The 11,659-nt window shown below is 43.6% G+C and overlaps 2 protein-coding genes across 2 annotated transcripts; both read right to left on the minus strand.

Annotated features, from left to right (window-relative positions):
* Positions 1-361: 361 nt before the first annotated feature.
* On the minus strand, positions 362-2,323 carry LOC121698383. Its single transcript, XM_042080440.1, has 3 exons — positions 1,984-2,323; positions 1,854-1,879; positions 362-1,744 (listed from the first exon to the last, which is right to left on the minus strand). Exons 1-3 carry the CDS (start codon positions 2,158-2,160, stop codon positions 403-405), a joined length of 1,545 nt encoding a protein of 514 aa, XP_041936374.1. The 5' UTR covers positions 2,161-2,323; the 3' UTR covers positions 362-402.
* A 4,956-nt stretch (positions 2,324-7,279) lies between these two features.
* LOC121698381 (zona pellucida sperm-binding protein 3-like) lies at positions 7,280-10,464 on the minus strand. Its single transcript, XM_042080437.1, has 9 exons — positions 9,667-10,464; positions 9,438-9,556; positions 8,875-8,978; positions 8,486-8,663; positions 8,265-8,382; positions 7,961-8,052; positions 7,775-7,863; positions 7,528-7,629; positions 7,280-7,424 (listed from the first exon to the last, which is right to left on the minus strand). Exons 1-9 carry the CDS (start codon positions 10,432-10,434, stop codon positions 7,300-7,302), a joined length of 1,695 nt encoding a protein of 564 aa, XP_041936371.1. The 5' UTR covers positions 10,435-10,464; the 3' UTR covers positions 7,280-7,299.
* Between the last annotated feature and the right edge of the window lie 1,195 nt (positions 10,465-11,659).

Here is an 11,659-nt window from a genome sequence, read left to right on the forward strand (position 1 = left end):
TGGACTTTGATTAGGAATACGATGCTTTCAGTATCCAATGAAGCTTTATTTTACGATAGGATGGATCGTTCATTGTAATGCTAGTCTGAAAGAAAGACTTAAAAACATCACATTTTATTCTATGCTGACAATTTTTATTACAATGTCTAGACCACTTAATTTAGCCGCCACTTAATTCTTCTCCAAGAAAACTGTTCACTATATGACGAACAAAATAGCCTATATTTACTAGGCCTAATAACTAAATTTTGATATAGATAATAACAATTAATTAATACTATTATGCTTATCACTAAATACTTTGCTTTAGCCTACCTTGAGATAAGATAAAAATTTAAAAAGTATATACCCAAACATGAGATGCTTCAATGAAAATGTTTATTTAGTTATTGCAATATTTGTCTAGTTTATTCCTCTAATATTTTCTAGAGAGAGGGTGTAATATGTTGATTTCCCCTGCTGGTGTTCGGATCTCTTCAGTTGCAGGTTGAGCTCTATGCGGTTCAGATCTTCCTGACTCATGAATGGTAGTGTTTCTTTGTCTCTCCGTTTTAGTTTGCAGGGAGACCTCTGCTGTGTGAAAGCTGGAAGGACCTTTTGGTTTTTAGCGATGTAGGGCGCTGTGTGGTATGACTGCAGCACCTTCCCTGGAATTGTGCAGAGTTTCACCTCCAAGAATTTCCTCCTGAGTTTGTTTTCGAGCCTCCTCTTGAGTGACGTCACCTCCTCCAACACACCATCCAGAGCCACGGATGGACTGGCTGCTCTCAGGATCTCGGGGTGCTCGGCAAGCTGTTTGCTACACACCAGCGCACCAGCTTGCTCCTTCCTGGCGGGCTCTGACAGGTTCTGTAATTTCTCTGAGACTTCGCCTGTCCTCTTTAAGCACAGGCCGATTTGTGCCTCAGGGTTCCAAGGCTTTACAGTATTCCACACAGGTCTGCCATCGCCGGCGTGCAACTGGAGAGCATGGTCTCCCACATACTTGATGACCGGATTAGGAAAGCCCCAAAGACGCTGGCTGGTCTTGCGACGCACGTGAGCCTCCAGCTTCTGCCAGACCCTCTCGGTAACAAAGGGTGGTCTGATGGCCTGGGAGAACATCAGAATGGGCGAAGGGATGGAGTTTGCGGCCTTGCTCTCTGAGAAGTTTCTGAGTTTCTGAGTAAAGAAAACAGGGGACCTGAAGGCTGTCTTCACAGTCTTGGTCTTGGCTTGAGGAGAAGCTGGCGTTGGTGGTTTAAGCCTTGCAGGTATGCTGGCAGCCAGCATCCTCACTATTTGGACCATCAAGAAGGCCCATCTCCAGCGCTTGTGAGCAATGGTGTTTTTGATGCGACTCTCACAGCAAGGCAGACAGACTGTCTGAGGTCCCTGCAATTGCTCTTGGTTGGTGTTGTTACCAGTGGTAGATGTTGCCAAGGGCTCCCTGTCACCCATGGGCTCACTGCAAGGCACGTGATCCAAAGGTGACTGTGTCCAAAAAGAGATCTTCAGTTCACCTGAGTCTTGATTTGTGGCGGTGTTGCTCAGGTATCCATCCTCCATACCTTTGGTATCCCCACCCCAACAGGATGTGGTCTGCTCATGGCAAGACCCGGCACAGGTGGGGTCTGAAGAATCTTCAGGGGAATAGTCAGTCTCCAGTAAGCGTTCTATCCGACTCAGGTGACAGAGGGCGAGCCTGAGGGTGCGTTCACTGCTGTCCATAATATTGCCTTCAGCACATTTCTTCAAGAGATCTCTGTAGATAAATGCTTTCCATATGAATGACTGAATACTAAATAGTGTATCATTATTATTATTATCAGACTTTAAAACTTGTCTGTGTTTATTATGAATAGCCTACTTACAAGATCATGACATCAAGGGTGTCATCCTGCATAAATAAAAATAACAAAAATACATTATGGAAATCTCTTTTGAAATATCTTAAGAGGTTAATTTAAGCCTTAAATTAAGGTAATATTGTAGTTGGCTTACCTCTAAAAATACTGGTAAATAACTTGTACCGACGTGCAAAATAACGTATATAAATAGAAGTAGAGTGTCCATATGATTTTGAAGAGCCTGAAAGCCAATATCCGTGATAGACGGTGGAGGGGGCTCAGGGCCAATGAAGTTAAAAAGGTTAAACGTGGCTCCGAGCCAGTCGAACATGTCCGGATGTCCACCGAACCTCCTCTAGGCCCACCAGTAGATCTTAAACACAACCGTCAGTTTTGCGAGATGTTCTATTTAAATTCGCGTTCAGCTGACACATTTCGTAGGGCCAGCTGATATATGTTTGGTTGATGCCCCGACTGATTAGGCTATTAGACATGCGCATGTCATATAATGTTACAGCCTTTATGACGACAATTTACCTATGCCCGCAGCTACGTCACTCATGCGCAGGTTGTCTAGGTCCATGATAACCGTTTAGCATCTTTATAAAATGACCTAGAATTACGGTTCGAACTTTTTAAGAAACATTTCACGATAAATTATAGGCAAAACATGTTTAATTGATCACTGCCAGCGTGCCACACTTGAGACTTGTTCAAGTCAATAGCGATAGAAATGCATAAGCCCAATAGCTTTGCATTAGTCTGTATTTAAAACACAAATTAAATAGCCCATGCATACTAGGACTGAGAAGTCTTCAGATTCCAAATGATGCTGTTGGGTGCCTGCTCTTTTTTATCTTGAACTGCAGAGGGCAGCATTGCTCCTCTGTACTTTTGAGTGGACCGTGGGTTTGAGCGCACACGTTTTGAAACCAGACATTGGTTTTGGGCTGGCAGACTTTGCAGGCCAGGGCGGTGCTGTAAGCTGCATTTATTTATGTGAATTTTAGGTCTGTTTAAGCAGACACGCTGTTGTCGTGGGTGTGTTGGGTCATATTCTCATCCATGGAACTCTAAAAGTAATTTTGCTGAATCTCACGCATGAGATTGTGAGGAGAGGTTGATAGATTTGTACAGTAGTAGGCCTAGACCTTTCATGACTAGGGGGGGTAAATCCTGTTTTCATACCTGAAGCAAGCAGGAAGCCAGTTTTATAGGCTGGTGACAGATAGACAGGAAGCCTCTGCTTTCTGTAGATTTAACCCAAAAACAGACTCACTTCATGACCTAAGCTCAAAGTCCTGGTTATGATCCCACTTGATAGACCAGGATATTATAAATCCCATATGTGATTCATCGTCGCCGCGCAGTGGAATGAAAGAAAGGTGCTGACAGCTTTCACTGCTCGCAAATCCAAAGGGAGCACTTGTCTAGTCGCGTTTTCAATGCAAGCAAAGCCTTTATTTTTTCAGGCAGTGCTTTTGGCAGCATTAGTGTGGAGATGAATGCATTTTAATGATGTGGTGATGTGGTGTCCACATGCCAGTCAGGATTTCAGGTCACACTCCACAGGATGTGGACAAACACACGACTGAATGCAAACATTAATGTAGAGCACAGACACATTTTGGGGCCCCCATGGGATACAGAGCCCTACATTTCCCAGATCCTGTTTTCATGTTAGGGTGCTAATTTTGACCCTCCTACACACACACACACACACACACACACACACTCACACACACACACACAGCTCCCACATCACATAATATACAAAAAACCTTTATGCTCCCTTTCTAACTTAGGGAGCAAATTACAAATTGTGCTATTTTAGCATGTTGTATAAGCACCTATTTGTGAGACATTATTCATCATCCTGGTAAAACTGAACACTGGCTAAGCAAGATGAATGCTTTCAAGATGCTCCAGACTTTCTCATCTGAGCCCTGCCCGATGTAAGTTTGAATAAATGTTCTGTTTACAGTGGCACCCATTATGGGTCAGTGTAAATAGTTTGCCAAAGCTACATTGAACATGGAGCAAACAACTGCTTTTGTTGTGTTGTTGGGGCTCCTGACCAACCAGCTTCACAGGCACAATGCCAGGTTTGCTGGGAAACCAAAACCAGAATGGCTTACTGTGGAAGAGCAAGAAAGGAGGATTGAAAGAAAAAGCCCACATTAAACAGTGCATGGTATCTATGTCAACCATCATTGTGTACACAGTTCCTAGGGTCCATGGTTTATTTGTAAGGCATCCCTTTCATTTAGATAACTGACTTTAGAGCAGTCTCACTGTTGACTTGGCCTGTAACGAAAACCTGGGAATCAGGAAAACATCTGTACAACAGTATCTGTACCTTTGGTCCAGTTTATGTTGGCACATATTTGATGTTTATGTTGTTTTTGCAGTGGTGAGCTGGGTGAGATGAATGTCTGCTTTGTGGTATATGTGTGATTCCAAGCAATTTCAGGAGGATATGGGAATATAATTATTTTTTAATACAGAAGTAAACAGTGATCTTTTGCAGTTTTTAGTGTACAGTGATCACACTGTGTGTGTGTGTGTGTGTATCTGTCTATCTGTGCCAGCTTGTGTCAGCATATGTGTGTGTCCTGTCCACTGAGTCCGTGTGTGGTCGTGGGTGTGTATGCTCTGCGTGAGGTGATCAATGGCTCTCATTTTCTAGGTCAAAAGTCAGTCTGCATGCCTCTTCCTGTGTCCCTCAGGAAGAAGATTGGGCCCTTCAATCAGGAAGTGACCAGACATCAGACCAGTGGAAAGACTGATAGCCACATATGCAGGCAAAGAAGAAATCCCTTTCTCACAGAAAACAGACTTTTCATTGATACTTTTCATTGATGCATCATCTGCCATTTTGATTATTTCAGCATAATGAATGCCTCTGATAAGAACTGGCACTGTCTTTTCCCCAAAGCATTAGATGGTTAGATGACAAACTAATGAGATCATTCCTGTCAGCATTAACATGCGTATATTGTATTATATTGTTTTCTTTCTTTCTAAGCAAATTGTTAGGGGCATCATTTCCTAAAGCCATTAACATATTTTTGCCTCACTGAGACTGGTTGGCGATCACTCATAATCTATGTGTTATTAATAGAGTAGATCAGACCGGTCCAGACTCTCTGAAAGCCATTACGGAGGTTAAGAGGGATTTAATTGTTTCCTGAGTGTCTGGAACCAAGGGCTGCACGACTAGAGTAATTAAATCACTTCCCCTATTATCAAGGTTTTTTTGTTGGCCAGGATCTTAATTAAGGGGGGGTAATTAGGAGTTCTGACAGGAGTCGTCTCCATCTTTGACAGGGGGCATTTAGTCTCTGCAAAGCAGCTTCCTTCTGCATTCTCCCTCATCCTTTGTGTTGAGGAGTGCAGAACTTAGAGGACACCGTGACCAAAAACACCAACAGATGCTCACAAACTTGGAAGGGAGAAATATATAGTGTCACTTGGCAAAGCAGACCTGTGACAATTTGCGAGTTCAATTTTCTGCGAAACATTCTTGTTTTACACCCCCCCCCCCTCCTGAAATCAGAAGCAGGAAATATAAAGTGCCACTCAATGCCCTTTCTGAAGCCGGAGCCTCGGATCAGGTGGGATGAAGATTTAGGGTACTTCACTACACATCAAACGGACAGCCTTGAAATAGGGGAGAGGAAGTATCCGTAGCTCGTAGGCCTGGCCTCTTAACCATGTTGCCATGACTGGCCCCGAGAGCACTTGGCAAAATTGCAACCGTCTGTCTGAGGGTGAGCCTTGATCTTGCGTGTCCTTCTCTGTCCAACAAGCTTTGAAGTTTATAGTGGAGGGAGGCAAATCCCTGCCCCTCTGTATTGTATCCAGGCTCTTGCATTACCTTGGATCATGTGCTCGTGAGATGGTGGACATTATTGTTTCAAGAGGCCAGCAACACCACCTCTCACCTTTGCTGTGAACATACTTTGATTGACGTGCAAAAATCGTTGCAGGATTTCCATGCATACCATTTTAAGTTTGAGCCAAAAACTTTGGTAAAAAAAGTTCTTCTGAGGTTTGGTCCAACTGTACTTGGGCGCAGAGACCAGAACCATGGAAATCTGAGTGTAAAGCATATATTAGCTCAGAGCTTGGGTGAAATAGTTTCAGGAACACAAGGGGGCAGTGATATGAGCGCGAGAATGTGTTATTGTTACAGTTCAGAGTCACCGCGTTGAATTATACATTGCTCCGACTTGTTTATTGTCTTTCTTTCAGGTGTTATTTCAGCCAGAGAAAACAAAGCACAAATCTCAGCCGCGATCTGCGCTTGTGCTTTTTTTCTCCTCTCTTAACCCTCGGCCAATTCAAACAATTCCTTCGCCCCAAAGATAGAGATGCTTGATAGCCACTTCGCATACACACAGAACACGTATGGCAACATTCTTGACTTTGCTAAATACCCAGGAAAAATGAGCCATGCGTATTCAGACCATCACAGCACACTGTATTCTGAGCCAGAGGCAAACAAGTGTGTGAGACGCGAGTCCGGGCATATCCACATACCCAGCTCACTTGTTTTCCTACCATTTCCATGTCCATTATTCCTCACATAAAAAAACCCCGAACCTTGACCTCCGCACTGTTTTCATACTGTTCTCTTCAATTCAGCCTGCACTCCATCTCGGGCTGAGGTAAAAAATAAATAAAGAAAGGAAGGGGGAAAAAAGGCGTACAGACTCTGGATTTTTTTTAATTCAGGAGGGGTTGCGGCGCGGTGGAACACTGGCGCACCATTAAACATATGTTTTGCGACCCCAGCGGGCTGCTGGCGGCGGGTTGGGGGCAGGTGGAGGGGGGGGGGGGGGGTTGTTGCCGCTGGAAGTCTCCAGCCTATTAAACAGCGTCGTCGCACACTCTCCATGAGTAAAGCACCGCTGGTGTCGTTTTTATGGCCTTTTTAATTACATCTATTTTTCTTCCCTGGTTCATGTGCCATAGCTCGTCATGCTCTTGATATCACAGAGGAGGCACTATCTGTTATGGCCTGAAGCCTCGCTACAAGCAGTAAAATGTTTGTTTTTATTTTATCATCCCTCTATAGTTGAGGAAAGCTCTTCATTTACAGCTTCAGAGTTCATGGGCAGTAAAAACTGCTTTAAGGCAGGTGGTGTTCCATATTTCCAATCAAGTCTCCTGCTGTTGGAAAGCCCTGTCTGAGTTTCGTCTTCCCCCAAGATGAATTACAGATGGTCTTGCACTCAGTGAACACCATCTAGCGTGAGGTTCACCCAACCATGCGGATGTCATATCCATGTAGAACCCCATTACATGGAAAAGATTATTTTTTAATGTTTGTGCCCTTTAACCATCTTAAAAAAAAAAAAAAAAAAAATCATGACTAGGGCTGGGTAGGCGTGGATGTAATCATCCAACATGGCAGAAAAGAGTCACCGACCCAAAGTGGGTGATTGAATTTTGTTTTTATTTATTAGCTGTTACATTGGACTGTCGGTTTGTGAAGCCCTTTGTACAGGAGTCGTCCCAGCGCCATTAGGGACACAACCACAACTGCTGCAACGATCCCACCAAAAACCATCTCCTCAATGGACAACTCTGGGCAGAACATGGGTGCAATGATTTCAGACATAGTGGAGGTTTGAGAGTACATGTTAACACTAAAGACCAAATACAAATACAAGATGTCTACTGATCTTACTTGATGATTCCTGGATTTCAGGTGATGCTTCCAGCCTCTCCTGAACAGGTCTGTCTCGCACAGTGATGGGACCCAGGGCGGCTTTGCCTTGGAACGTTAAACCTGCAGGTTGAGAAGGGAAAATATTAATGTGCAGTGATGCACTTTTAGAAAGCCAACAGGATTTACACAAGCAATCTGTTTGTTTGCACCATTGCTAGTGGTTGCTAACATTAGTAACAACAATAGGATGAGCAGGATATGATACCATCAGACGTGAAGCTTCTGGCTTTTCTCACAGAGCAGCTCGAGTCACAGCAGCTGCACACCTCATCCCTGTCATCAGCAGACAGCCAGCTGTGGAGGGATGGATTTTAGAGTATGACGATGATGGTGATGTGTTGACATCTTAAAAAGCTGGTAGTTAATCTCTACAGGATTTCTTCTGACCAACCTGTTCCTCTCAGCTGAAAAGGAGCAGCCTTTGTGTGCAGAGTCAGTTGGTGTAGAGGCTAAGGTGGCCTTGAGATGACAGGTAATGTAGATCTGCAAGTCAAAAATGAATAAAACATTACAGAGTTTTACATGAAGTTGCACATACTCAAGAATAAGAGGGTTATTTATGCCCTTGATTTTAGATTTACCTGGCCTCAGACCTGACACTGTAGCTATCCTTCAACTTAAGTGTCCATAGCATTAGCTAACATTCGCTAAGTCAGGCCAATAGTCCATCATTTTCTGGATCATCTTTTACTTACAGAATTTGTATCCTGTTGATGGAACCTAAAGGCTCCCAGTTGAAATCGCAGATTGTTGTTCTGAATTCGCTGCATGTACTGAGAGTTAGATCCTGTCCCCCAGGCATCAGTGAAGCATCTGAGGAAAGCAAAAGCAATAGATCACATTTGAGCTTCACAGTAGACGGATTCCCTTTATACAACCGCTTCAGGCAACAGGGGTCATCCGTCCATATACTGACCCATGGTTGTCTATAAATGAATATCTTGGGAGAGCATTTATGTCCGGGCCTATGGTGGCCACACAGCTGTCCGTAAACACCCGCAGAGGCTCATGGTGGGCCTGCAGAACAGATGCTTCCACATTCATGACATCACCCAGGAAGTAGATACTGGAGGGCCTCTCAAACTGCCAATCATCTGCAGAGAACATTTTACATCATCCCTAGAAAATGTCCTCAACCAATATGTGTTATATTATGAGTATAATGTCAATAATGCTTAAAAGTTTTTGTAGTTTGGGCCAGGAGGACTGTTGTTCATGCAATACAGACAACAAAAAAAGAATACATCAAGTTTTCAAAAATATCAATAGCTGCATTTGAAGGCAGAGTGAGGAGTCTTTCCATACCAGTCATTAGATGCAGAGAGAAGATCAAAACCTCCTCGATCTCTTTGGTGGAAGCGTAAGGCATCCATGTGGGCTTCAAAGCACTGCTGCTAACATTGTGTTTCCTGCAGGTACAGTTCACACGGGTTTCAGTGTTTATCTGCAGACGCAGTACATGCATATATAAGGTACATGTGCATGTTTTTTCATGGGCATACATTTGCCTATACATTTTATTTATTGCTTATATATTTTACATGCACATCAAAACAAACTGTTGTCCTCAGGGCCAAGGGTGTAAACCAGAGAGCAAAGTGTAGGCTACTGTTTCTACCGTTTCATCAGTGTTTCCCACAGAATTGAATTCTATTTGTGGTGGCAGGTTTGCAGAATTAACAAATTAGCGCGGCGTGGTTATGATGCTAACTAGATTTAAGCACAATTTTTAGTACAACCTGGAAAATCATTGTGTGGTGGTCAATGTTGATACTGTGGTGGGCCTCCACAAATAAGTCAATGTATGGGAAACACTGTTCATGACTAAAAGTATGAAGATACTGACAGCACGGTAAGTTCTCCCTTACCTGGGATAGATACACTCTACAGCAACTGCGGCCTCATTGGTTCTGACAATAGAAGTGCCCGGTAGTGGACTTGGATTGTAGACCAGAGTGAAGGTATAAATGAGTTTGTCCTTAGTTATCTGTAGACATAGTCATTAATTTGACTTAAGCAATATTAAGCATAAGATTGCAAAACAGTCAGTAACACAACAGGTCATTCTCCCACATTGTGTCAGTGGAAGCATCCCACCGTGACTTTACTACCACATCTCTGGAGCGCCGACTCAAAGAAGAGGACACGAGCTTGTTCGTCGTAGCCCACTGCGTTGCAGCCTCCCATCGTGAGGTCAGTCGGCTCGATTAGCTGACCATTCCATAGAAGGTCTCGGTGCACCTGAACTTCAACTGATGACTCTCTGCATTCCACTGCAACTGTCTGGATAAGTTCCGGCTCCCGAATCTCAAAGCTTGGGGCCTTCTGAGACACCACATTAACTGGGCCTTGCGAAGGGTTCCTGAAAGCAAACGACTGAGGGTCTCGGCTAGTTCCAACCATCTCTCTTTTCACAGAATCTGGTGAGGGTTCTATGACTGGTCTCTGAGGCCTAGAATGTTCCCTCTGTTTAACTGGTTTAGATGTTCCTAAAGGTGCTAAAGGTCCTTGTGCTACAGCTGGCTTCTCTGGTTCCAGAGTGTTAGAGCCTTGAGCTCTTCTCATGGTTTCAGGCTGGAACAGAACTGGTTGGTATCCTCTGGGTAGAAGTTGTGCAGGCTTGGCAGATTGCACCATATCTGTCCTGAGCCGCTGCGGCTCAGGTGAGAGTAAAGAGAGATTCTGAACGGGTCCGTTGGCTTCCAGCTTGTTAGTTTCTAACATAACTTGGCCCGGCTCAGACATTGTTGGAGGCTTATCATTGAGTCCTCGTAGCAGCAGGGGCACGTTCCGCTGCTGCGCACTGCAAACCAGTCCAAGAGAAACAAACACCACGCACACGTTGGGAAATGTCTGCACAGCCATGATCAGTTTTGGAAGAGAGTGTTGGTGCAGGGTCCTCTTCCTTAATTGATCCAAACCATTCTTGGCTCCTCCCACAGTCTTAACTGAGTGCACCTGTGTCAGTTCAACTCAGTCAGCTTCTCATTCTAACCAGAAGAGCCAGGTTCCCTCTACTGCTGGGCCTGAATGGATATTGTAGAGACGGAAGGCAATCTATTATCTATTTCATCTGCTATTTCAGCAAAATGTTTTCACTGGGATGTTATAACTTTATCATTTCAGCATTGTTGACATTTATTTAGTCATGTTGTGCTTTATTTCATCCCGCCACACAGATGTTCATGTCGGCGCTGGTGATTGTTTTTCTTGTACCGTTCAACCTCCTTCGATTCCGTGCACATATCTCCGCGCTGTTATTTCTTTGTTGCTTTGTTCTTTTAAAAAAACAAAAAAAAAAAACAATTTCTGATTATAACAAAATAGAATGTCACAGAGATCGTAAGACAAATAGAAGATAGGATCTTAATCCACACAGCACAGCTCACTGCACATTCGCACGGATCACATCTCTGTGTTTTACTGTTTATGTTTCAGAAAGGCACAGTAACTGAAATGGACAAGACCTCAGAGACAGAAAGACAAACAAGATAAAATCTCAGTTTTCCTCCCCTACCAAGAGGAAAGCACCCTCCTCACACACACACACACACACACACACAAAGCATCTCCCATTCACACACACATGTGCACACACACACACACACATACATGCAAAAAGCCCCTCCCATACACACACACACACACACACACACACACACACACACACACACACACACACACACACACAAAGCATCTCCCATTCACACACACATGTGCACACACACACACATGCAAAAAGCCCCTCCCATACACACACACACACACACACACATGCATACCCTATACCACCTATAGTGTCTATTTATTTATTAGCAAATGTACATACTGTATGTATTATTATACATAGCCATATTCTACTGCCCTTCATTTTAATCTTACTGTTCTGCTTTTATTATTTTACTCTTCTTATGTTTTTTATTTTTATTCTTATATGTTAAGTGAGTGTTGTACTTTGAGAGCAAAGATTAACCGGAGTCAAATTCCTTGTTTGTTTATGCAAACCAATAAGGCTGATTCTGATTCTGATAATGTTTTTTTGTTCCCATCTTCTGATGTCTCCGTGCTAAACATTGCTACTCACTCAGAT

This window comes from Alosa sapidissima, chromosome 23, assembly GCF_018492685.1.
Source record: "Alosa sapidissima isolate fAloSap1 chromosome 23, fAloSap1.pri, whole genome shotgun sequence".
NCBI lineage: Eukaryota > Metazoa > Chordata > Actinopteri > Clupeiformes > Clupeidae > Alosa > Alosa sapidissima.